Source organism: Ciconia boyciana, chromosome 9, assembly GCF_034638445.1.
Source record: "Ciconia boyciana chromosome 9, ASM3463844v1, whole genome shotgun sequence".
Lineage (NCBI taxonomy): Eukaryota > Metazoa > Chordata > Aves > Ciconiiformes > Ciconiidae > Ciconia > Ciconia boyciana.
This window is the reverse complement of record NC_132942.1, coordinates 34,596,865-34,624,822: the sequence shown is the minus strand read 5'-3', so window position 1 is coordinate 34,624,822 and position 27,958 is coordinate 34,596,865. Positions and strand designations below refer to the sequence as shown.

The window sequence follows — 27,958 nt, the reverse complement described above, 5'->3', positions numbered from 1 at the left end:
ACCACTCTCGCTCACAGGCAGCCCCTGGGCACAAAGTGGCACTGGCTTCAGCAGCATTTTTGTGGCCAGACAGCGCTTGCCTTTGAGCAACTGCTTTTCTCACTCCTGGGTGCATTTGCCTCCTTTGCCTCCCCACCCGCTCAGCTCACTCACGGCAGCCTGTCCTGGAGCAGATGCACAGGGGTATAACTTTAAGCATATAAAGACTAAATGAGCTATCAAAAAAGGACTAATAAATGACTGAGAGCTCTGCCTCCCTCCTGCCCTGCTTTCCTCCCACTGTGCCACCAGCACGTCCCGCTGCACACCCTGCATGACACGATGAATTATTTCATACTCAAAAGATAAGAAAGCCTTACTTTATCACTCATGTGAAATGAAAACTGCACCTAAGACTTTTATGTTTTGGTTGTGTTTGGCTTTTAATTGTTTTGCTCTGAGGTGAGGACTTTCAAAGCAGCAAGCCAGGCCCTTCGCTCTGACCGGGGCATTTCCACCGGCTGTGGTGGGGCTCTGCTGCCGGCAGCTCCCCAAGACCAGTGGTCCCCACCACTGCCGCAGGGCCGACGCAGGACCAGGAGGGCTGGCAGCCAGCCCAGCCCGGCCCTGCCAGCCTGCCATGCACAGCATCAAGCAGCTCTGCGAGGTGCCGGGGAAGGGCTGTGACGGGCATCCCTAAAGCTGCCCAGTCTTAACCTGCCCCTGCTTCGCAAACACTATTTTGTGGCTGAGCTGGAGATGAAAAGGGTTGGAGGGGGCGGTTGGCTGTGCAGCAGGGTCCAGCGGCCCCGGCTGGGAAGATGCACATTCGTTCACTCGTTGCATCGCCCCGGCATCGCACTTTTGTTTGGAAGAGCATCCCCATTAACCACCCGCATGTTTGCTCTTCGCAGAGTCCTTGACATGCTGGGGACAGAAGCTGTGTTTTGTGGTCTACCCTCAGGGGGGAGTTGCCGAGGAGGAGGAGGCACCCTCAGCCCGCTCTCGGCGACCGGCGAGCGAGACGGCTGCGAGGAAATAACGACACGGCCTCTGAGGCTGAAGTGGCTTCTTGTTTACATGCTGATTTTTGCAAAAATTTTTTCTGTAAAAAAAAAAAAAGAAGTTTTTAGAGCTCCAATAGTGAAGCCCATAAAACGAGCTACACCCTTTATGGCATCTGTAGCTTTTAGTTTTTCCCTAAAAAAAAGAAAAAAAGAGGAAAAAAATAGAAAAATAAAATATAAAATAAGGTGCTGGTTGTTTTTTTCTGGCAGCGTACTTGCTCAGCAAGGGAAAGCAGCACAGATACAGCTCTGGAATACTGATTTTAGCAGCCATAAGGGTCCATCAGAGACATACAAATTTAGGCATTTCAAAAGTAGGGCAGCTCCCGACGCAAAATCAAAGTGGAGAAATAAAGAGAAAGCGAGGAGACCATGGGACACCCATCCCAGCAGGAAAAGTGTTGTTGCTCTCCCCGGGTGGGGTGAATCCCCACGTAACACATGAGGTTTCAGAGTTACATCCAAAAGATCATCCCTCCACATACCTGCAAGGGCACAGTGCGTCCATCCGAGCACCCGAGCACCGGCACGGCCGGCCCGGCAGGGGCAGGGTCATTGTGCTGAACGCTAACCAGCCTGGGCAGACCTTAGAGTAAAAGGTACAAAATCAACAGTTTGCTTGACTGTTCAGACATCATTTGGTGACACAGAGAAAAAAATACACAGATGTAGCGATAAAATCTCAAGTATCTCAATTCTGAAGCGTTTTTGCAAAGGTGGAGCAGGACTCCTGTATCCCGGACGGGGACGGAGCTCATTGCACCGCCTGGGAACTCTTGTGTGAAGCTCAGGACGATCCCAGTGCCAAGAGGGGAGGACGGAGGTGTGGAGGGGTTTGCAGCGGGCTCAGCAGTGGGAACTCGAGGGAAACAGGGGAATGAAGCCTGACGTTTCTCCTTCTTACTGAAGTGTCAGGTGATGTCACGTTGCTTCAAATTCCCCATTTCAACTATGCTCAGCTCAAGCCTAAATCATTCTCACATCAGATGCTCTTTAAAAAGTGTTTTGCATATTTTATTTGTGGCGAACACTAGAAAAAATCTAGTTCACGTATTTAATTAATATATAGAGATTTGCTGCTGTAGCAATATGGCCACTTTCACACCAAAGAATCATTTGAAAAATGCAAAATGTGAGAACAGCTCTGAGCAATATTTTGAATCGCTACTATTCTTTTGCAACTTTGGAAAACAAAAACTATCACGTTCAGTAGCCTTGGTAACAGCCATGTGAATTTAATTTTAAAAGTATCTTTCTATGTATTACAGGCCCTGGTACAAAAATCAAGGGTTCACGAATCTCTTAGTTTGTAAAGTACCACATGCTCTACAAAGATTCAAGAATAGACTCAAAATAAGGAGCGAATTCAAGGAACGTACCTTTCCAACACAATTCATTATTCAGAAGCATTTTTTTTTTAATATCTATCCATCTCTCTCTGAACTTTCAGATGGTAGACACGAAAAAGAAACACAACTTACACTCTTTGTATAAAGCTGTTAATCATAAAAGATTAAAATATATATTTAGCTAATGAAAAAGGTGTGGGTTTGTATGTACGTATGCACACATGTAAAGAGAGATTCCACATCTTAAATAATGTTATGACTATATAAAGTTTGCTAATGAAAATCATATATATTCAGCTTGCCTTTTTTTTTTTTTAAATTCACAGTACACCCTTATTTCTACTGGCTAAGCAGCACCCCAAGCCCTTATCCCGTGTCGGAGGCTCTTGTGTCCGAGTTGTTGGCCGAGTCTTATTTTCCATAGTTCAAAATGCACTTTCTGTGGTATAATTTCCAACAGATTAATTTTTTCAATAACTTTATTATCTAGTGGGAAAATTAAATGTATTATAGCACCAGCAATAATGATTGCTTTCAGAACTGCTAAGTTTTGGTGTGGTTTTATTTTTATTTGTTTAAATAATTAAGGTATGGAAACCAGCCAGCATGGAAACCTTGCAGCTCCTGAGACAAGAAGTCTGTACGGTAATGAGAAAGGTAGTAGTAGCAATAATAATAATAATAATAATAATAATAATAATAATAATAATAATAATAATACAATAACAACAACAACAATAATAGTAATAATAATAATAATAATGTGCTGTAACTGCTCCCAAGGCTTTCCTTGGCTATTGTTTAAGGAAATCAAAGGCAAAATTAAAGGACCAATTGCCTCATAGTTGTTAACTGGGTTTGGCTCAAATTTTCCTTGATTATACTGCCATGCTTTAAAACAATCAACATTTGGCCTTAAATCAGAAGGCTGAATTTAGAACAGGATGGTTTAGTAGAGTTCATCTTTGAATTACATACCAATCCCCTAAAGCTGTTCCACGATGTCTTATTTTATTTTTAGGAACAGCTTCATCTGTGCTCCCAACATCACATATATTATTTTTTAAAGACTTTGCAAAAGTTAGTCCCTAATGTCCACAATTTCTAACCATAGAAATCAATGTACAGAACTAGAAAGATAAATTCATATACTAAATGAAATTTAGCAGTGTGCTCAACCCTGTGTAAGTGTGATTTTTCTAAAAGATGAAGCAACAGGCCCAAAGGAGACATAATTGCTAGTATTTTAAGGCCCAAAGGAGACATAATTGCTAGTATTTTAAAGCCCACTGAACAAAAGAAAAACCCTGAGACAGCTGACACTACAAGCATGTCAAGAATATTGTGATACTTGATACGGAAAAGCAAGTTGTTTCCAAAAGAAAGGAGTTTAAACAAAGCTTTAAAAGCAATGCAATACTACATAAGACTATATATCCTATGCTATTATATTTATGTAGCATAAAATATTAGAGGCTGTAACACAGACAAATACTCTGTGCTGTTTATTCTTTTAGTGCTGGCAATAATACAGCATTCAGAGAATTTGAGAGGGAAAACGCGATAATGCAAGTATTAACAAGAGTATCACCCGTAAGTAGGATTAATGCAAAGTCAATGAAAGATGTATTGGATTATTCTTATCTGCATTATCACAGTATTGAGAAAAGCAGCAACAGATCACGATGTCACTGGACTATGCGCTGTGCAAAACAGACTGGGAAGATAGTCCCTCTCCCAAATAAGATGGTGTTCAATAGAAAATAGGAGCTGGGTGGGCACCAATGGGAAGCACAGGGAGAATGAGGCAGAGGTGCTGCTGCTGGCCCAGCCCCTCCCAAGCGTTTTCATAACCTTGATAAAGGAATCTGTTGTTTTCAGTTCACATTAGTACATAAAACCAGAACAGTTTGATCTCAGCAGGGTCAAGGAAAGAGACTCATATCAGTTCAGACCTTTCATCCAACTCAAGAAGGATTGATGAGTCGCTGTGTATTTAATAATGCATTTCAGTTGGAAGCATCTTTACAAAAAATGTATCCAAAAATATGCAGACGAGATTTCATTAGCCACACTCAATCACTTCTGAAAGCGCAAGCCTGACTCGGCCTTCGACCACGGGACTAGAGCTGTGGCTCCAGAGGAGCACTGCCATCGCCTGGTGACCAGTTGCGGTGGGTTGGGAAGCCCGGGACAGAGCCCGCTGCCATTGCTTTTCTGTGAACAGGCTAATGCTGTGAAACCCAACATGCCTCTCCATGCCGAAGAGCTGAAGCTAAATAAAATTACTCATCTTTGAGGGGAAAGCAAACAAACAAACAACCCACCCCCACCAAACATGCTGTCCCATGCTTCATTTTCAGAGGCCTTTGTCAAGTTATTGTTCATGTTTCACTCTTATTCGTGATTTCTTGAAAACAAAACACATTTGCTTTCCAGCCCCTTCGTACCAAGCACTGAATGATAAGAAGTTAGCAACTATTCAGCTGCTGAGGAGTTTTATGAGAGATATTGAAGTACATGTCCTAAATGAAAATGTAAAAAAAATGAAGGGTAAACCTTGCTTGGAATTTGTCTTTTCCTAAAGCTTTAGAGTTCAGATGGGCGTGCCCTGCCTCCACCTCTGGCTCCAGCTATGAATACAGGCAAAGCCTCTTTGGTTTTTTAAACCTCCTCAGTCCTTGACACTTCTCACCAGTGCTCTAACTTCAATGAGAAACTTCTGCGCTTGGACAAATGAAAAAGGAAAATCCAAGGAAAAGGATGAGAAAGTGACCAAGAGACCTTGAGAGGCCAAAAAGAAATTTGTCTTAAACTCCTAAGGTAAGAGATAGCGATAGAAGGGAGGGAGACCTAGAAGGCATCACAAGGGAGGAAACATATAGAATTGCAGAGGGAATGAAACATAAACCTCTAGCACTCACATAGCCTTGGTCACCATTTAATCCCTGTAGCCAAGACCACAAGAGCCAGAATCTGAAAAGTGAACAGTTTGCTGGGGTAACAGACTGACAAGAGACAGGAGATGAGGTTTGCTACCTGCGAGGTTCAGGTCACAGGCAGATAGCCATTTGTACTGGGTTTGAAATCCTAACGCCTGCCTGGGAGATTAAAACTCAGTTTCCTGTGAAGACCAAAAATCTTAAGTAAGCAAAAGCAGTTCTTCTCCCCTCACAGAAAGGTCTGATTAAAAAATACATAATTCCCTCAAGGCTTTTTGAGTTAGCTCCTTGGATTGTCGTAAAACATATCTATTGCACTGCACAGGCTGTCAACAAACTCTGCTGCAAACACGCAGGTATTGTTTATTACTCTATTTCCATTTTATGGGCTATATTCATTTCGGCCTCACTCACATCAGGATATGGTTTGTAGTATTACTGCTTGAGTCACTATCATTGCAGCTGAATCAGCACTTCATGACGAAGCAAAGCAAACACTTTTTCTACTAGGTTAGGAGGTATTATCCCTCTGCATCAAGCTGTGTCCTCCCATCCTTCATGGCTACGGATAAATCTAGATGACCATAAAGTCTGTCCAATTCTCTTCAACGCAGATAAAGATTTCCAAGTCTGTAGAGTAAATATCTGTCAACACAAAATAACTCAGCCTCCACCTTCTACTGAAAAGGAACCCAGCGGTACCCTCCAAAGCACAGACTGGGAAGGGGAAGCATCAGCAAAACATGCATTGCCCTCAGCGATGGGAATGAGAGGCTATACTTGCAAAATGTTGGGTTGGGTTTTTTTTAACCACCTAGAGAGTCGTACACTTCAGGGCTTCGTTTTGTTATTTGGGGTATATGCATACATGCATTTTAAAGGCAGTTGTATACAACATTGAATTGCTAGTGGTAAGATTTCACATGTACTGTCTAAAAAAGTGATGCACCTCCACAGCTTCAGCTACCAGACAAAGCTGATAATAAAAAATCCAAAACCACTCAAACCAAAACCCAAAGCAAAACAAAAAAAACCCCACCCTTCATAGTCATATCAACACACTGAGCCATGGGTTGGCATATGCAGAGTCAGAGTCAAACAAAGGCTGTGGCAGTACAATTTAGGCACCCTCAGTCTCTGGTGTTAGAGTGACAGTCAGAAACCCACAGTCTCTGGGCACATGAAATTTTATTAAAAATTAAGAGATCCAAAGCACGAGCAAAGTATGATGATGCCCAGCATCTTACTTGCTTACTGTCATTGTCCAGGAACAGCAGACACCAGCAACCATGATGCCATACCTGAACCATATACCTGTACAGATGTTATGGGAAAATGTTATATCTAAATGAATATATACAACATGTAAATAAAAAAAAAAAACACAACAAAGCAGAGAACAGAAAAAGAAAACAAGTACATTTAAGGGATGTTACAGTCATACACAAGCTGGAAGGTGCCAGAAAGCAAGGTAATGAGCAAAGAAATGTAACAATGAGCTCTTCCTGTTCACATGGCTGGCACAGTAGCAGTTTTTTGCCCCTTTTTTTTTATTTTACTATGTTCTGAATACAAAAAGGCAGCTTACATGAAACAGAACTTAGGTGTCTTCAGGGATGGTTGGTTCACTGCTAAATGCTTACAAGAGCTGGAGGAAGGGCAGACATACACTAAGGCAGACTTTGTGGTTTCTTCAGGTATTGACGTTCCAGGACACTGCAACACACCTGTTTGTGCTCACAGCGCAGACACAGAGATTTCTTCTGCAAAATTAACAGTAAATTTGTGACTCTTCCCTCCAAGGAATGAGCTTGGGGAGCTGGGAGAGAATGCTGTCTTGCAGAATACAAAAAGTTAGGTGCTTACAAAGAGCACCAGGCTTGTATCTCTCGATGCAAGGCTATAAATTCCAGTAGTGAGGGCTGCGAACATTTCTGCACTTCAAGCATCCAATTTTCATTAACCTGGATTTTTTCGAGCTTCTAAAAATAAAACCTTCTCAATGAAATTTCCACTGAGTTACCAAATGGATCAGTACACAAAATATGTAAGATATACGTAAGAAATTATGTGAAGTTACACATCTTAAAATAAAATACAGTGATAGCTCTTCAGGGTTGTTCCCAAAATATAGCAGTATTCTGTAGTACATATATTTCAACTTTAAGAGCCTTACAGTGGTGATAGTTTAAGGCATAGTATGATCAACATTATTTTATTATAGAAATACATTTTTGTAACAGAATTAAATACACACTTATTTTTAAGGTCCTTCATATCTGCACAATATTAACCGTGAAATATAATCTTCCTCCCAATTATAATTAACTACTTTACATGTACACTTCTATGTATTTAAAATTACCTTTAGAAAAAAAAAACAAAAAACCAAAAAAAAACAAAAAAAAAAAACCAAGAGAGACACTAAAACCTGTAGCCTGAGGTGCAAACAACAATCCTGGCAGTGTAATAACTACAGCACATGGCCTTGCAAAGGTGGAATGTACCTAAAATGTTTACAAATGCTATGAAAGCAAGATCCTTTCAAAACTACATTTCCTTTAATGAAATGAACTCTGATCACAAAAGCACTTGGAAAAAATGAGCGAGCAGTACTTATTTAATGTAACTACGACTCTTACTTGTTACGCATTTTGCCAAAAGCCCTTCCTGCTATTAATGCCCTTAAGGAGTTTGAATATTCTGCCTCTGGAATGCACAGTATGAAACCAATTTGCAACTGAAGAGAAAAAAAAAAATTACTTTAATTCTTCCATGTTACATTTCAGTAAAGCCAAAGTCCTATTCCTTGTTCTTTTTAAGGCACTTCCCCAAAGGGAGTCCTAGTAAAAGATCCAGGGCAAAATTAGCCCATTTAAAGGAAAAAATCTTTGACACTTTGATGCAAACTTAACTGTTCACTGCAAAAGCCTGTTTGCCTTTACAGCCAGGAGGGCCCAGTGGACAGCAGAGCCCAGGTCCACCTCAATTTTACAAGTTCAGTTGGTAACTTTGGGCAACTTGAATTCCTACAGCAATAAACAGGTTTCAGAGCACTCGGGTATTTACAGAGCACTGGCATCAACTTCCTTGTTAATTCCTATATAAAGCGTTTTAGTTTGTCACTGCATCACAGGGGAACTGAAGCAGAACTCTTGTTAGAGCACGGGGGAGCCTGGCCAATGCCCCATCCATCGCCAACGGGGCCAAGCTACCGCACAGTACTGTTCTGTCATTCTGCACCAAGTCATTCCTGGTTAAGCAATGTCACCCTTCTTTCAGGTAAATAACTTGCTTGCTTTTAGTTACACTCTAAAAACCAAAAGGCACCAGTTTACATTTAAGTGTTGTACAATCCACACAGTGTCAGCTTTGAAAATGGCACTGATCTATTTCAGTTCTTGAAAGAAAAAAGCAAACAAGATCTCTAAAAATAAAAAATATTAGTTATACACCTGCACCTAAGGTAGCAGATTTACAAGCAAACTTGTGAAGCAGACTTTATTTCAAAATAAAATAGAAGTCTGATCCTGACAGTTACCAAGTGCTCAGTGCTTCCTACCGCAGCCAACGGGAGCTGTGAAGCCTCAGTATCCTTCAGGGCGCACCCAAAGTGGTACAATCATTAAAGTCCCTGAAAACAGAAGGAAGGAGGGGAAAAGGAAGGTAGGGAGAAAGCAAACAATTCTTTAACCTTCACAACATCATTATGAAGAGAATGTAACATATGACAACACAAAAAAGAAATATTGCTGCAACTGGGGTTCAATGCACTCCGCTTATACTGAACACTGCTAATCTCTAATTACAAAGCTGTAGCAGATAAGACACCTGGTATCATTCTGGGTATTCTATACAGAAACTTTGGTTTTAGTGGATGCCTCAAGGTACATATGGCCATCAAAACATTTCTGAAGGAAGCAAAGGAAGTGAACAATTTCTATAAAGAGGAAGCTACAAAGGATTTTACTTCCTTCTAAGTATTTGTAATTAAAATTACTAAATTATGATGTCTAAAAAGACAACATTACTTCTAGTTTAGTACTCATAGTTACAAAGACTGGTGCCTGCCCCAGGTTCCAGAGTTCTCTCCAGTTTCAGTAAGACCACTTGAAAAGCAAAGAAGCACTAATTCCCTGAACGCAGAGTGAATAAATGCACAGAAGAAATACCAGAGGATGGAGATGCCTCCAAACTGCAATGACACATTCTTGCTCTCCTAGCCCCTGACATCGCCTACTGGCCTACTTCTGCCCCACTGGAGTTTCAGGAATAGCAATGAAGACAAAAACTTGTCCCATTTAGTCTTGTACTGTACTCCCTGAGGGATTAAAGCACACTGGTTTTAAGAGACAAAGTTGAGAGCACAGACATACCACCTATCATCAAAGAGCACTGTCATATAAACAATGAAGTTACAAAATTTACAGGGCCAAACCAAAAATTTTTATTAGCAAACAAGTAAAGATTCATCATCACTGGTATTGATTTCAGAGAGGGGAGTAGAGGACTCTAACATTGGCACTTCCACAGAATGGCAACAAGCCGTATGAATACCCAAAGGCTCCTCCCGGTATGAGTTAGGGCAACATCGGTTTTGTCCATCCACTTGGATATGAACATTCACAGGGCTGTCTGAATAAGCAGACTCCCACTTTTTTAAGGGTAACCTACATGGCTCTTCACTCAGCGGATGACTTCTACTTAAACTACTGCCCTCTGGGACAGTCCTCCTGGATGCTGACCCTCCATGGATCGCTTCTGTAACACTTTCAGACAAAGGATCTCTGAAAGCCTTTCCTGAATCCGCTTTACTGGACTGCTTAAGCTCACTGCCAGAGGTCTCAGCACCTAAAGATTTATCAGCGTGTCCAGCCTCAGGCTCTGCATGTGCAGCTGTGCAAGTATTCGGTAAGACATTGGAAGGTGATGGCTCTGTGATTTCAGTCTCCGGCTGCAAGCTGCTACTTCCAGCTTCTTGTAGGCCCCTGGCTTGGCCATGGGCATCTGCCTCTAAACTAGGTCCTCCGGGGGAAGGTGGAGGACTCCGAATAGTCCCATCAGCACGGTTGATGATTCCATCACCCAGTGTAGTCTGTGAAGTGCGGGCAGGCGTCAGGAGAGGGATTTGCCCTCTCACCCGAGGTCTGTGGAAGAGTCTGTTCCAGAGCCTGCTCAAGCGCCGCCGAGACGAGCTCCGTCTTGACGAGTGTCGTCTCATCTGCCTCCTCATAGCTGTTCGAATGTTCTGCAGCACAGAAGCCTGTAACACAGATGCAACAAACTATGATTTCACACATACTCAAAAAGATTTCTCCTAAACCCTGTTCTCTCCACTAATATCTCCACCTTACCAGAATTCTCAGACTTGATCCCGACACTTCCTGGTTAAATGCATATTTTCTAATGAACTATTTAAGAATACCAAAGACAACTCTGCCTGTACCAAAAGACTCTCCCTTGAAGCGTTTCCTTTATGAGTTCAAGCTCTACTTGTCTGCCCAGGAAGATGCTCCACTCAGGCGATCAGATCACTGCTAAAGAACCAGACTGCAGACCACTGAGTCCTCTATCATCAGCAATAGCAAAGGATCCTCAAAAGCTGATGACAACAGCAGAGAAGAAAGGCCAAGGCAAACTACTTCTCCACTTGAGTAACAAACTACAAGAGCTTTATCACACTAGGAACTGTATCACAGTTGGATACTTTTGACAGGGCACAGGAGATTTTTGAGGAATCAGCAATGAAATGGAAGAATGACTTAATGGCTTCCCAGTGTAATGTATTTGTGTCCTGGTTTCAGCTGAGATAGAGTTAATTTTCTTTATAGTGGCTGGTATGGGGCTATGTTTTGGATTTGTGCTGAAAACAGTGTTGATAATACAGAGATGTTTTATTTGTTGCTGCACTGGTCAAGGACTTTTCAGCTTCCCGTACTCTGCCAGGTGCACAAGAAGCTGGGAGGGGGCACAGCCAGGACAGCTGACCCCAACTGGCCAAAGGGCTATTCCATACCACATGACGTCATGCTCAGTATATGAACTGGGGAAGAAGAAGGAAGGGGGGGACATTAGGAGTGATGGCGTTTGTCTTCCCAAGTAACCATTACGCGTGATGGAGCCCTGCTTTCCTGGAGATGGCTGAACACCTGCCTGCCCATGGGAAGGAGTGAATGAATTCCTTGCTTTGCTTTGCTTGGGTGTGTGGCTTTTGCTTTACCTATTAAACTGTCTTTACCTCAACCCACGAGTTTTCTTACTTTTGCTCTTCCAATTCTCTCCCCCATTCCACCAGGGGGGAGTGAGCGAGCGGCTGCGTGGTGCTTAGTTGCCAGCTGGGGCTAAACCACGACAATTTGTAAATGAAAAATAATCCCAGAATTTCCCAAAAATACTGCTGGAGACCTTACTTTCTTATCGCTTCAGGCACATTTACAGTTTCAGCTTGAAAAACCTTTTTTCTATTTACTTTCTGACCTTTCTCTCTGTCTCTGTTCATTCTGTCTTGACGTACAGCAAAACATCATGTGCTTATCTCACTGCTGTTCCCCAGCAAACACATTTAGTCTGTTCAAAACTACCCACAGCACCAAGATGCATAATTGTGGTTCTTCAGCTCCAAGTAAAACATACACATTTTTTATATGACTTCCATATAATTAGCACAGCTACTGAAAGAATACAGTTCCAGATTGATTCTATCTAATTTATAGTAGTTTGGCTGCTGATAGGTTCATTGGCACTCGTGTTTCCGTACTTGTGATGCATTGTACACAGGGAAGTCTTCAACTGGGGGGATAAGTCCTTGTGCAATCAGCTGCCCATAAGAAGGTGGAGCTTCCCGCCGCACAAACTCTGCCTCAAGTCGCGTCATCTGGGTCTCAAATGCTCTGGAAACAGAACCAGTGGGAAAACGTGGAAGAGAAGTAACAGTCAGTTTGTCCTGCTTCCCTCACATTAATGTATAAAAGCAGTGCAGAGGGCTTCACGCTAGCAGCAAAAATGCAAACCTTCAACTAGGCTCCGTGAAAATCTTATCAGCATGCTAAAATAAACAAAAGGAATAAGAGTAGAGTGTGTAAACATCAGTGAATCAAATCAGTAAACTCTTTGGAGCAGTCCCAGGTTGGACACTGTGGCAACTGAAGTTTTTTTTTCAATCGGCCAGCTTACACTAGTAACAGTGGTAACTTGTTCAGCAAGGGCCCAAAGGTTATTTTTGGAAAACACAACATTAAGAACTGGAAACAATCACACAACAGGGGCAGCTTGCAGCTGCAGAGAGCTTTGGCTGTCCTGCCAGAACCAAGGCACCGAGGTTCCCAACATAGCACAGCGGCTGATTTCCAGCTCCTTAATCATGCAGATTTGATCAGGAGAGAATGTAAAGCACACTGCGCTGAAAACACAAACGGTGTCAGCAGCACGGCACAGAGCTGGTGCACATGACAAGAGACGGGCTTCAGAAAGTCCCTTACCACTCTCTCCCAAAGGGCAGAACCAGGCTTGCACAAACACACAAAACACAGACATGGAAACACACACGCTATCCATACAGCAAGGCATATAGGACGAGGGGAAAGGGGCACAGCAGAGGTAAACAACTCCTCCTCAGAACAGGCCCCGCCACTGTAGGACACCGCTTTTAGTAGAACTGAGAACTAGCGTATTTGCGGAGGGCAGGGGGAACAGTTATTCAGTTCAGATTCAGCAAAGACTTCACTGTAACAGTTCAGCATTCAGTTTTTGGCAGTGCAAGGGGTTTGTTGCAGGAGTAGGAGGTGGGAGAGGAAACTGCTCAAAACAGTTTTGATTTAAGTTAGATACAGGTTCTGCCAGGCTGCACAATAAATGTGTATTTCTCATAGATCACAGAAGAGCTGACATTCCCCTCACTGCTTCTGAAAATCTTAACTACTCTTCTCTAAGCCTAATGCTGTGACTGCTATTTTATTGTATCAATTCCTTGGATTGATTTCACAGTATTTTGCAAATTCTCTGGTTAACAATCGACTTTTTTCCCTTTAAAGAAAAAGGAAAAAAACCCAGAGCTGCTAAAGCATCATAAAAGCAAGATGCTTACCTGTATTCCCTGGTCCTCAGGGAATATAATTTAAATGCACAACCCAGTGCTATCACCAGCAGCAAGCCACACACGAGACTCCCGATCAGAGCAGCTGTGATGACCTTCCTGGGAACGATCACCAGGCAGTTATGTTCATCGCTTCCATCCTGGCAGTCTTCTTGGCCGTCACAGCGCCAAGTCTCAAAGATGCACAGATTTGTACCACAATGGAAGTTTCCTGGCTGGCAAGTAAAGCAGTTTTTTTCATCCGAGCCATCTGGGCAGTTCTTTTGGTTATTACAGCGGTCAAGTATTGAGTAACAAAGCCCACTGTTTCCTTCACATGGGTATTCGTTCTTCTGGCAAGCGGGACAGTTCTCCTCATCCTTGCCATTTGGGCAGTGCCACCAGCCATCACAGTGCTGCTTATCTGTGAAACACTCCTCATCGCTTCCACAAGGGTGTTCCCAAGGAAGGCAATAGCCTTTCACCTGGTAGGTTGCATTGAACCCATGGCCAGTGCTCTTGGAGCGGGCATGATACGAGACAGTGAGCTGGCCCTTTGACGACTCCACGCTCACTGAATGCCTATTGTTGTGGTACGAAAATGTCTGCATTAATTTATCACCCCTCTCTCCAATGCCATCGTACACCTTTACATAGTCATTGTAGCCTAACTGCAAATCAAGCTGCAACAGAACATGTCGATTATCTTGTGTGTCCACGTACCATGTGCAACGAAGGTCTGATCTGCTGTGATCAGCACGAAATAAGTCTGGGGAAGCAAAGGATCCATAAAAATTACCCAGCCTTTTGCCACAGGAAAGATCAGGACAATTATCTTCGTCCGAACCATCACTGCAGTCTTTAACTGAATTACATCTCAGCTCATTCATCAAGCACTTGGTGGAGTGGGCTGCACTGCACTGGAACATTCCTGAGGGACAGATGCTGGATGGAGGCTCTGTTGGAGGGACAGTGCAGTTTCTCTCGTCTGAGTTATCACCACACTCATCCATGGAATTACACTTCCAAGTACTGGGAATACACTTTCCATTTGCACAACGGAATTCATCTGACTGGCATACAGCCTGACCTATCTTTCCTGTGAAAGAGGTAAGGAGAAAAAAGTCAGTATCAAAACTTTTGGAATCATCTGATGTCACTTTTTAACGTCTACTACCCTGCATGTCACAAGTCAATCGGTCAGGGCAGTACACTTCAGGAATACTGTTAAAAAGCCAAGTGGAAATAGTATCCGTGTTACCATGCTAACACCTTACAGTCATCAAGACTGGCCCAAGACTCCTGTCAACCGTCTTCAAGTTTTGCCAGACAGAATATAAGTGAAGCCAACAAAACTGTAAGGTTTTACCTCTAATATAAGAAAGGCGAAATCCCTGAGCCTGTCCTGAGCTTGATGCATCTGAGTGAAAAAATATCCAAACATGGTCCCTTGCAGAGATGAAAGACGGAGGTATGGAAGATCCACACACTTTGTACTCCTCCCTCTTGGAAGATGGGCCAATCATCAACCAGTCTACTGCACACTTCTGAGAATCTTCCAAATCAAAGTTCTTAAAACTGTTAGGAACAAAAGAAAACACAAGTTACAAAGAGGACATGCATCTGGAACAAAACCAAACAGAGAAAAAACAGACTGTAACAGCTGACTTTCTGCACCAAGCAGCGCTGACATAAAGAGATCACATTCAAAGATAATGAAACACCTATAGTATCTTGAGTACATATAAACAGAACACTCAAATTCCCCCAATTTGGAAAAGCACCTATCTCACAGGCGTAAACAGCATGCCAAATAGCTCTAAAAGCTGAAAGGATAATTCCTCTTTTACTCAGAGTCCTTAAACAAAACTGCTTCCTAAAATACAGATATGAATAAAAGCAAAATTCCAGAATACATTACACCGAAGGTAGACTAATTTCAGCAGTCTTTTCCAACCTTAAAAGCTATGAAACTACGGGATGAGAGGAGAGACTATTGTCTTGGAAAAAGAACAATAGGGAGCCGTGCAAAGAACACTAAAGGGATAAATATGAGAGACAAAAATCAACTCTTCAAGCTACAGATAGGCAGGGAGGGGGCAAGAAAAGAACAAGACTGCAAAGGGCGGAAATGGAACCTAAAGTCTAACACTATTATTTTTTAATTCAAAGACTAAAATATTCCCCTTCTGGGAACACAAACGCAGAGCAAACAAGCCTATAACCTTTTACAGTCAAACCTCCAGCCCTTCCGCTGACCCAAGCCCAGTTATTATTCAACAGTAGCTTACCTAGTGCGAAGAGGTGCCCCAATTGTTTGCAAAACACAACCAGATAATACTGCCTAACTTGTAGCTCAGGAACCATACAGGGTATTTGTTGTCTGATGAAACAGATTACATTTGCATTCAGTAATCTGCAATGACAATAGCATTGCACAGAGAAGCACACTCATTAGGAAAGGGCACACTGTTCAGAACACTTAGAAATGAATTTTGGTCCTCTTTCATATAACTCAGCTACACAAAATTAACTTGGTAGAAGTTTACGCGTACTCCATGCAAATACCTAGACAGAAGTTTCAGAAAGGCTGAAAAGCTGCTACGAAATACAGACCCCCTTCCACAAAGGACTTTTCACAAACATAAAGACAAATTATTTGAAAAAGATAAACAGAAAGATAATTTTCTGATATCATCGCATATTTACAAAAGGCTGTCAATGCCTGCCAGATCATGCCATTTGAAGGTGAAAGGGAAAGAGCAGCAACTACATAAACTAGCCAATTCATTTAAGCAGGAGACCCAGCCTACGCACACCTGTAAGTTCTGCCAAACATACCAACTTAATAACTCTCAAAAAAAATTATCAGCAAGAGAATGAGAAGTAAGAGAGCACTGAAAGTGTTAAGTTAAAATGGAAATTAAGAGATGTCCAACAACATATGTGCAGGCAAGGACAATCTACCCAGAAATATGTCCTTTCTCTTTTCTAACTCTCTTTCTCCCACCATGCTCTATATGTCTTCCCAGCTGGGCATAAATATTCACACAGCACCTAGTTCTTTCCTATAAGTAATCTCATCAAGCTTCTGAAACCAGCTTATTTTGCAAGGAAGTTTTAGACGACTGTACAGTCAGAATGAAAAGATTTAAGTATTCAACCATGCAAAGGTAAACTAAAGAGTATCTGTCCCAGGTATTCTGCAAAAAACTTTTTAATGACCAAGAAAGCGTATGAACAGGCACTATAGCATGAAAAGGAGTTATACAATGCATCAGCGAAACTATGGGCACCCACGTCAAGTCTGTTGCAAGAGATGTGAGACAGCGTTACTGACCTACCTCATTGGTTTTGCTCTTTTTGGCACCAGACATCAAAAGGGGTTTCTATCATCTACTTGGAGGATTGTTTGTAGGGTTTTCTTGTCATAAAGACTTTTTGGATATGTATTAGAAATACCTATCTGCTCAACAACAAAAATTTTATAAGAAAAGGAAACAGTCACTAAATCAAGAAATGGAAACTCAGAACCGGGAAGGGGTGGAGGGGGAACGACTAGAAAACTTCTGCTCATGCGATACAAACAAAATCATTTACTAAATCTTTTCATCTTTTCCTTCTATAGATATTTTAGATGTACCAGGACCAACCTTAAAGAGCTAAACAATTTGTTCTCCTATCCTACCCAGTTCCCAGCACTCCAGCAAAGTCCCACAGCCACTCATTTTCCCCACTCTGCTGGAAAGAGCTACTTTTGTCTATTAGGTAAATAATTCACCCATAGTGTTGTTACACAACACAGACTACACACACCTAGGGGAAAATTTGCCTATATAATAAGCTGTCTGCACCTTACATTAACATGCATTTCTTTCTAGGGAGGAAAAAAAAAAAAAAGAGAAAAAAGAAAATGTTTAACACTTAAGATTCATACAAAGGAAGAGTACAAAAAAGTCAGCTACATGCACATGCCTTGTTTACTGTGCTGTTTTTGGCTGGGATAGAGTTAATTTTCTTCACAGTAGCTAGTATGGGGCTATGTTTTGGATTTGTGCTGGAAACAGTGTTGACAACACAGGGGCGTTTTCGTTCCTGCTGAGCAGTGCTTGCCCAGAGTCAAGGCCTTTTCTGCCTCCCACCGCACCCCGCCAGCGAGGAGGCTGGGGGTGCACAAGAAGCTGGGAGGGGACACGGCCGGGACAGCTGACCCCAACTGCCCAAAGGGCTATTCCAGACCATACGGCATCATGCTCAGCATAGAAAGCTGGGGGAAGAAGAAGGAAGGGGGGGACATTCGGAGTGATGGCGTTTGTCTTCCCAAGGAACCATTACGCGTGATGGAGCCCTGCTTTCCTGGAGATGGCTGAACACCTGTCTGCCCATGGGAAGGAGTGAATGAAGTCCTTGTTTTACTTTGCCTGTGCGCGCAGCTTTTGCTTTCCCTATTAAACTGTCTTTATCTCAACCCACGAGTTTTCTCACTTTTACCCTTCTGATTCTCTCCCCACCCCAGTGGGGGGGAGTGAGTGAGCGGCTGTGTGGGGCTTAGTTGCCGGCTGGGGTTAAACCACGACATTTACAAACTCTTTTCCAGATGATAACGATACCTCTGGAGAGCCTGGATTTGTGTATAATTAACAATATCTTCTACTTCCACCTTAAGAATGTAGTATTGTACACTGCTAATAAAGGGCTTTTTTTGGTTTATTATAAAGGGTGTGGAAGAGGAAGAAACTTTAGTCCCACCTTCCAAAGTGGAAGCACAGGCATACAGAGGATAACTGATTTTCCTGAGTGTCAGATGTGGATCTGAAATAAATTCAGAGCAGAATCCCACACTTCTCCACTAAGAAATCCAAGCTTTAACCACAAAACCAACTGAGTACAAGGGTGATGAGGCAGAATAGGCTTGCAAGGAAGTATCATCTTTAACAGCCTCTCTAAAAACACCATGCCTCTCAGGGATGCACGAACTACTGAAACAAATGCCTTGGTATTCAAAAAGGGGCAATACAGAATATTCACAGGAATGAACTCTTTTTAAAAAACAATAAGCATCTTAATCACAGGTGTCTAGGAGTTTCAAACACCACTCAATAAACACAATTTCTCTGAAAATATATAATAGATACCATAGCAGTTATAAAATTTCCTCTTCTAAGGGCAAAAGCAAGGTCAAAGCAATTATGTTCTACCTCATGCAAACTAATCAACAGACATGTTGAACAAATTTTGCTTTGACTAAGGCATTGTCACTCCACTCCAGCATCCTTTTAAGTTATAGTCTCCACTGGAAGCAAATTTTGCCCCGTTTAAATTGATGATGATTTTACTCAAGACCAAAAGCATGACATATTTGAACGAGCCATCAACAAACCTCACCACAAAAAACACTCCTTTGTAATGAAATACGAAACAACATTAATATATGTGTGTACGTATAAATATATAAAATTGGTTTTCGCTTTATAACGCATTAGCAACAACGAGGTTTTGTGTCAGAAGTTTCTGCTGCACTAATCTGACATTAAAGAGCCCACTAATTTATTTTACCTGAATCCTGAATAGTGCGTTCAACCTCTGCTACTTCGTTTCTTTCATCATCTGTAATTAGATCTAGCGCTGCTGTTGTTACAGTCTTCTGAAGAATAATTTAATCCTTCTACCCACAAAATAGAGCACAGGGACGTTTACTTATTCAACTGAACTTTCTCAAACTGGAATGCAAATTTTTCTGTCAAAAGGATTAGACCAATGGTTGAATGATTGAGGGTATACAGTGGAAATAAGGGACAAATTCTTGTGCTCCTACTGCTTGTAGGACTGTACAAACATTACAGTCTTTGGAAAAGTACTGAATGAAGTCTGTAGTTATAGCTCTTGAGGGAGGTCTCAGGCCCTTTGTATCCAAAACCCACATCATTTTCTGTGATGAAAACACGAAACAGAATCAAGTTGTACTGAAACGGACAGTACTAATAGACACTGTCACCCATACATCACGCAGCACCACTCAGTCTGGCAGCATTTTTAAACATCTTGGGCAGGGAAGGACAAGGTTTGGGAGGAAAAGCGAGAGAAGGCAGAGAGGCTGCTGGTCCGTCCGGCCACTAATCCACTCCAGCAAACCACTCTGATGCGTCTGAAAGAGCAGAACGTGGACCCAGAGGTCCATTCTACCATGCAAGCTGCAGTGCATGCTGGCACTAAACTCCAGCCTTTGCAGCCCTCAAATACAGCCTTCCCCACTGCATTGCAGCTGCTCCTTGGGATGCAAACATCCCCCTTCACCCACAAGCTTCACTTATAGGGTAACGCTCCTCTGCTCCAGCATCTCAGTGCTTGACAACAAAGGGAAGGAGAACCCGGCTTTCCTCCAGGCTTTTTTCCTCTCCACGACCAGAGCACACAGCCCTAGTTCAGAGGGCAGGGAGAGGAGGAGCACTCAGGGACAATACTGCAGGAATCAGATGTTGGTATTTTGAGTACTTAGAACTGCAATATTAACAAAGTACAACACCCACCACCAAAACACAGAACATCCTTTAAAATGCTTTGGCCTTTAGGCTGTTCTCACTGTTACCTGTGGGTCTCCAACACAATACAGGAATAGAGGAGGAGACTGGTGTAAAAGATCAAGATTATCGGACCAAATTTTGCAGGTTTTCTTTCTTCTGAAAGATGCTATTCAAAAGCACTAACTCCAGTTATCTTGCTTTTGGAACATCTCTTCCAGAGCTAATTCCGTTAAAAAACCTAATTTTATACAAAAGTACAAGAGTTTAATAGTCTATTAAACACTGGAAGCATTCAAAGTCTGAGGATCAGAACAACTCAATGTGAACTAACAAATACAGCACTAAATCTGTTTTTACAGAATTCTGCAGAAATAGGTAAAATCATCTGATTTTTCTTTCAGTGGTATGATACTGAAAAAAGGTTACCTCCAACACTGAGCAGGACTCCAGGAGCTTACAGAAAACTACAGGATCGGCCATGTATCAGATCTTGCCTGTAAAATTACTCAAGTGAAGAAAGAGTAGCCTACACTGATATTTTCCTAATAACTGTCAAGTATTTTTATGTTTTAAATTTTTATTTAAAAATTTTCCATTTTTATGGAAAGAACCTCATTAAACCAGCTTATCATAAATACTCGTTTACACTGACAATATGAAAATAATGTGCTACCTGCAAAACTAATGCTTAGCAGACCTAAGCTTTTTGCCATCTGCACTGAAAGGAGCAGTAGCAGCTAGAAAAAAAAAGTGCTTCTATAAATAACGTAGGGAATTCCCTACAACCCTCTTAGTAATTTAAGCACGAGCAACTACAGATCAAAGCAAAACCAGCATTCTTAATAACTGGAAAAGGACAAACATGGGATGCTAGGGAAAACGAACAAAAAAAGGGTAAACTGTTGCAGGCCCAGCAGATGTAAAATCTGAATGAAAGTAATTAGTAAATAAATAATTTTTAAAAAATGTCTGATTTGGCCCTCTAAACTCATTAAAACATGGGAGAATAAATATTATGGGTAGATCAGCAGAGCACAGTCCCAAAATAAAACAGACCAGCCAATTAAGCAAGAAAAGTTACTTCTGTTTGCCAACCTCTCACAGCAAGTGCAGACTGTGAACGACTGATGACTTAATTGGCTCATTAAAAACTTCTGCTTAACCACTGAAGCACAAGGACCTGGAAGTCAGGAACACTCTATTCTACTCCCAGCTCCCAAGCACCAGCTAACTGTGTAACCTTCGGCAAGAGACACAGGGGCTGTGTTTTCAGAAGCTGAGCACGTGCAACTGAATGAAATAAATGGCTATTATGAGTTTTTTCCAATTAATGTCACGTTCTGAAACACTGTGAGTTTGGTAAATAGACTATGAAGCAGTCCCTTTAATTCTTCATACAATTACAGACCAGCAAGCCTTTACATGAACAGGCCTCAGTTTTACTCAGAAATTGAAACTCAGATGGTATCTGAAAATTTCTTTTTTCAAAGCCAATGATATGAATCACCGAAGTGAAAGCCAATGAAGGTGATCCTCCCCAATTAATAAGAGACAGCTTGAGTGGATCACTGAGATCACTTTTCAATACTCTTATCTTTAATTCTGAACATGGAGAACATTTTACTCTCAGTCCCATAAATTCCTATAATAAAATGCAATTCATTTATACTCTGCCCACATCAGGTTAATTACAACCATCAGGTACAGCACCTGCTAAACAAAAACAATTTTGATCTTTTTGTCAGATATGAGGAAACATACACATATAAAGCCTGTAAAGGATGGTACAAAGGCAGTTACTGCATATGACACCTTTTATCTGGTCTATCAGAATTTTGATGTAGTCCTCTGAAAACAGGCATAAAAATAGAGAAAATGGGAGGAAAAATCAAGTAGTTTCCAAAACAATAACTAACAGACTGATTACTTGAATCTAAAGTGACACAACATACTCCTGGAAAACAGTAGCTACATGCTTGTTCCCAGGTCTCAACAGCACCATTCCATCAGACACACAAACTTGGAAGAAAGTATTGAAACATGCATAATTAACAGAGAAGTATAAGCACAAAGAACATATATTTCCTATTCTTGTGAAATCTCCCCCCAGGACTTCTAAAAAGTAAACTACAAAGCAAAACAATAAGCATGGAAATGTGAGGATATGAAGAAAATAAATACACACACATGAAAGGTAGATATTAAGACAAAGCTTCTAAAGGACATGCCCACAGGAGCCAGCGTCTTACATCCACATGTAGATCTGGGCACTGTTCTATTGAAAGCTGCTGAATAATAGGTTTATAAAAAATGACTACTGACTGCAAATGTTTCAGAAATCAAAACTACTTTCAATTGCAATTGTATCCCTTAATGACTCCTGCTGTATCTCAAATATGATCCTTATAGAACATTGCTGTCTTACTGTCAATGAGAATTCAAGATCAATGGAAATGCATTCAGCGTAACATAACACAAAGGAGGAGGGGGGTTTTTTTAAACCTTTCAAAATCCAGATGTTATCACAAGAACTGTGTTTGATTTTCCTAGGAAAATTTTAAAAGCTACTCTTTTATGCCCTTATCAGCAGCACACTGTTAGGATAAGAAGCATACCCAACCGTTAAGAGGAAAAAATGTTTGTATTTGAACCCTCTTTCCCAGTTTGCCTATATCATGCTAGCCTAGGCAAGTCAGCTGCTTCTTTTACGTCCCTGGCATTATGAGGGCTACAGCCTTCTACAGAAATCCTCCAATGCTGTAACATTTTGCATTTCATACACTGGAGTGAGTCATTCCAAGTACATTTATAGTCAGAAATGTAACACCACAACACTACTCCCTAGGATGTAAACACATAGCTCCCATTGTTTGCATGTGCATAGGAGGGCAGGATATGACAGTGATAGAAAACAAACCCATTAAGAAGAAATCTTTCAAAGCATATTGCTATGCACACATCTAAACTGTACACACACATTATTACCAGTTTCCTCATCTTACTTTCCTTTATTTCTTTAGCCTCTGTTACACTCGTACTTGCAGAAGAGAATCCTAATTCTAACTGGGAGCTCTGAGATGTTTTCGTAGCGTAAATTGCAGCACTATACTCCAGAGCCAAGTCCTGTGTCTCATTTGTATGCTTCCTCAGAGTTTCCAACAATCTCTGCTTTGAAACAAATTCCCCAAGTCCAATACAATTTAATGGGGTTTAAAAGCATGTTTCTATTTATGGATCCCAAATGCTGGCAGGTATCTACTTCCTTACTTTTGATGAGTAGTTCCTATTTTGAACTACGGATGGTGGAGCCCTCCTATTATTCCATCTGTGGCAGATTTGTTTTTAATTGCTGAGCATCTGCAGTTGAAGAGGTTTGCAGTCCTTTTAAGCAGCTGAGCAAAGAATGAGCAGATGGTGTCAAATACAACAGTACTAAAAACCAAACAAAAAACCCTTTCCTAGTTTTGCTTTTTTTTTTTTTTCCTTTTTTTAAATAAAAAATTCTTGGTTTGAGAAGGATACTACGATTAGCCCAGAGAAATTAAGCACATTCGCAGTATGCTGATATTATAGCCTAAACATTCTTAGCAAATCATTTATAATATATTCTAGTCTTTTCTGAATAGTATTTTTATAGAATGAGTGGAAATTGTGCCACAAATGCTAACTATTATTTAATTCTATTGGAAATAAATATTAAGCAGAAAAGCATGTGTCTTTTGGTTAACAAGTAACAATAAGCAATGATTATCTTCAACTGTCTATTAAACATAGCACCATTTCAAGGCATCACAGAAAAAGCCATTTTTGCTCTAAGAATTTTACGTATCCCGCTGAGGCTGTTCCAGGATTTATAGCCTTCGCCTATTCCTATTTATAAGCAATGAAGAGAAGGGAGATTATTTAATGTGAGTAAATATATCACTGTTTCCCACCTCCTCATATATCAGAGGTGGATGAAATCTCACACAGGTATTGTGAAGATAAATATATTAAAAGACTACAAGTGACTTGCATATATAATAATGGATGTCAGAAGTAGCCTACAGAAACGAGACACAGTGGAACATTTCTAAAATGAGAGAGGTGCCCAACCTGCAGTCATGCCCCAGTGTAATCAACTTCAGCTTCCTTCGACCATTCAGTAGCTCTGACAAGCAGCCTCATACTGGTATATCAGATAAGAACTCACATTTTGTTTCATTTCAGCAAAGCAATCCTTTATCTCCACAGAATATCAAACCATACCTAATTGTTACCATGTCTCCACGATCTCCTTGAATGTACCAGCTGCAGTTTACAGCTGGAGGATAGTTCAATGGCCAAGAAGGACTATAGATGACTCCCCGTCTCTCTGTGTGCTGTTCCAGTTGTCCACTGCAAGCAGCTGTTAACAAGGGGGAAAAAAATACTACTGTTAATGCTTTGCCTAATCAACAATTCACATTAGCTACAAGAGCTTTCATCAATTTCTGGGGATCGCAGACAAATGAGAGTCAACAGTTTTATGCTCCTACTGCTTTCTTCCCTGCCCCAGTTTTTAATTAAGACACCCACTCTAAGTGTAGGTAAGCATAACCTGCATTTCAATGCAGGATCAATCAATAACCTTGTAGGAGTCTACCAAAGGCTACAATCAATATTACTGCACGGATCTGCCAAGAGGATGTAATACAGAAATTCTTCTTACCAGCTTCCCAAAGCCTGGGTATGTCACCCAGCAGCTGAAGAAGATCCATATTCAGTGTAAAGTATCTAGAAGCCCATTTTGTTGTAACGTGTTCCTGAACATGTTGTTTATTCTCCTAACCATACGACAGGCCTGAAGAGTTTGTAATGGTTAAAAAAAAATCCCCAACAAAAAATAAAAAAGTAAACTGGACTCCAATGTCAAATGTTTTCATTGAACATTACTAAGTACTACTCTCAATTCTTTCTGCACTCCCATAGATAGGAGAAATTTTCCAGACAGGGAAAGGAGCAAACAGGGCTAAATAAAGCTCAGTATTTTCAAAGCACTTTCAGATCTTCCTATGGAAAACAGCAGGCCAATTAAGGCTACATCAAATACTTATAATTTGTAATTAAGCAATTCGAAAATGAAAGTGAAATGTTCCAAGGACAAGTGGGAAAGCTGTTCTGATGGGAAAATGTACTCTCAGCAGACTACAAGAGGGGAAATTCTGTGTAATGCCATAGCTATTCTGAACATTCTCCAAAAATATTTTTAAAACTATTTTTAAAACCAATGACTATCTAGAGCATGACTTGTGGATTGCAGCTGAATATTCCAATTTTTGACAGAAGCTCACTTTCTCATAGCTTAAAAAGGTGGCAAGGAAAAAAAAGGTTGCCTATACCTCAAGTTTCCTCATACACATCCAAACATACTGCGTTATAAATCACAGATTTACAGTATAGCTTGAAATTCAGCCAAATAAATGCATAATTTTCAATTCACAGGTGGGATCAGGTTTAGCTGCACTGGAGGGATGGGGTGAAGAAGTGCCGGCAAAGCTGCCTGGCTGCAATCAAGTCAGGCGGCAGGGCTGCCTGCAGAGCTCCTGGCTGGGGCTGCAGTATCCCCCCACCAGTAAATCTATGCCTGGTGCTATTCTGTTTGTTCACAGTAAGCACTTTTGAAGTGACAGCCACAGGAATATAAAAAGCATGAGGTGAGTAACTTACCTGAGGCAAAACATAGAAAAAGCCATTATTTTTACTCTCCAAGCAGGGCATTCCACTGAAACATATGCATATAATTCCTACTAGTTTAAAAGGCCACAAAAGCATACAGAATACATAAATACATGAAAACATCTATTTTCCAAACAACTATTTTGCAGTAAAGCAGTTACAAAAAACAAGAACATTTCTGTTATCACATTTCTAAAACCAGAGAGGCTCCATGCTAGATGCTGGCAAAATACTGAGATGCAGATGCAATTACAGAATTGTAAAAGCAAATGTAAGATCCACAGGACTTTTTAACTCTAGTTCTCAGTTTGTTTAGGTCTATAAATGTGCTCCTGCACGCACTTGTCACTGCATCAATGTATCACAGCAGCATAAGAGGACCTAGAGCTAGCAACCACATAAAAGGAGCTGGAAAGACAGCATTTCGTAACTGCCAGATTACTAAAACTTCTCAATGGGAAGGAAACAGAATGCACAAAGCAGAAAAAGCAAATACACCAGACAGCGCTATCCAGAGGCTTCCAGCAATAGGTCTGCAAATATTTCTGTTCCCCTTGTACCAAATACTGTTCTGGATTAACATCCCTTTTTCACAGTATATGCATTAGAACACAGAACAGAATCATAATTACACAAAGGTTATTTTAGTTTCCATTCTGAGGAAGTCCCATTGACATGCTGGTGACTTCGCATGAGCACTTCCACTCACACATTCATCACTCCACGTGCAGTTAAGCAGAGCTTTTATCCTCCCAAATACTTGTTTCCCAGTTTTAGGAAGTGTTTAGAAAGATCCTGAGCAACAGTTATTTGAAGTATCCCAGCTTTTTTTGAAGTAACATCACTAGCATTTTTTCTTTTGCAATAATGTATAGTTTCCTAATTTGTAAGCATGGATCCGATGTAACATGACAGTTCAGGTTCTCAGTGAGAAATGCTTTTTCTTATTAACACTGCACATCTGCTACAAACGTGGGACATGGAAAGAAGAATAGAAAAAAGAAAAAGATTTTCCATTTTAACAGAAGAATTGTAGCGGTGAAAATCTAAGGACATAAGCAAGGTAAGGGCTGCACTCACACTATATGCCATTTTGGGCAGTTCATCTGGCAATGGTCATTGTTGCTCAATACTTGCCCATGGCTTTACCCCTCTGACACAGAACACGCATTTCAGACTTGCCCTACTCAAAATTAAAAAGCCAACTGCTTTGCTCTTACAAAGGGTCCTGATTTGAATGGACCACTAATCTGAATTCATTTTGCCAAAACATAATTACACTATTTTAAGGATATGTCCACAGTCCTCTCAACCTACTGGGACAAACTGGGGACACAGACCCATCCACCCCCCAAAACTACTGTTGTGTTTACCCAAACCTCACTTAATTGCCTTATGCTTCTGATGCCTCTCAGTTCCCATCAATGCTCATTACTATGGTATTTGCAATAAATCAATAGATCTCCTTCCTCACCAGATGTGTGCCTCTCTACTCTTTGTGCACTGACTGCTGTGGCAGACAAGGTGAAGTATCCGAGCACTGCTTTCAGCAGCTGTTCTTTCACCTGCATACATTTTGAAATAAAAACCTGTACTAAACAAAGTCTTCAGCGCTGCCAACAAAACAGAAAAACCACCAAGGGCACAATTTCATACTGTTGGCGTTTCAGTGTCAATAAAGGGGCCCAACTTCCCTCCTCAGCTCCTGGCCATGAAGTTTGCAGAATCACATACATGCTTAAGTATTGTGTTATTACGCTGGGCCTTGGCAGGACAGTGTGATTCCTCAAGGAAAATAAACAAAAGCCTTTTCAAATTGCCAAAACATCTAAAGGAAAGGGAAGTCTCTAAATAGAAAGGTACAGTCCTGGATTCCGAAGGCCTCATCATCAGCGACAACACAGGAGAAGAGCGGTGACAACATTTTTTCAACAACTGTTCTATAACTCTTTTTCTGCAGCATTTCTGCACAAACCCAGAAGAAAAGTGAAAACCCAAGTTACTAAAAGTCCCAAACAGCTTACGTTTTCCACATTTAGGATTACTGAAGAGAATACCAATCCCTGGACTGGCAAACCAACCCACAAAAATCTTACCGAGATGGCGCTTTTAAAAAAAGATAAATTCTTAAGACAGACATAATGAATCTTTTCCAGATTAAAAAAAACTTTAAACAAATTCCAGAAGAGGTTTGAGTTCAGAAAGTTTCTGTCAAGCAGTTATAAATCTTAATGAGGCTCTTTCTGTAATAATCAAATGGATTTCTTCTACTGTAAACAGCAGTAGATTCCCCCTGCCAGTTAAATATGCCACAAATACTTGCAAGAAAGTT

The 27,958-nt window shown here is 41.1% G+C and overlaps 2 protein-coding genes across 2 annotated transcripts in view; one reads left to right on the top strand and one right to left on the bottom strand.

Annotated features, from left to right (window-relative positions):
• The window catches only part of SLC7A10 (solute carrier family 7 member 10), a 44,772-nt gene extending 43,751 nt beyond the window's left edge, over positions 1-1,021 (top strand). The window contains 1 exon segment of the mRNA XM_072872478.1: positions 894-1,021. Within this exon segment, the coding sequence (XP_072728579.1) occupies positions 894-1,021 (128 nt within the window).
• A 5,499-nt stretch (positions 1,022-6,520) lies between these two features.
• LRP3 (LDL receptor related protein 3) overlaps positions 6,521-27,958 on the bottom strand; it is a 29,370-nt gene continuing 7,932 nt past the window's right edge. Inside the window, exons 3-7 of the mRNA XM_072871816.1 lie at positions 24,178-24,316; positions 14,778-14,986; positions 13,421-14,507; positions 12,095-12,227; positions 6,521-10,600 (exon numbers count right to left, since the gene is read on the bottom strand). Of these exons, the coding sequence (XP_072727917.1) occupies positions 9,788-10,600; positions 12,095-12,227; positions 13,421-14,507; positions 14,778-14,986; positions 24,178-24,316 (2,381 nt within the window). The 3' untranslated portion in view covers positions 6,521-9,787. The remainder of the gene's footprint in view (positions 10,601-12,094; positions 12,228-13,420; positions 14,508-14,777; positions 14,987-24,177; positions 24,317-27,958) is intronic.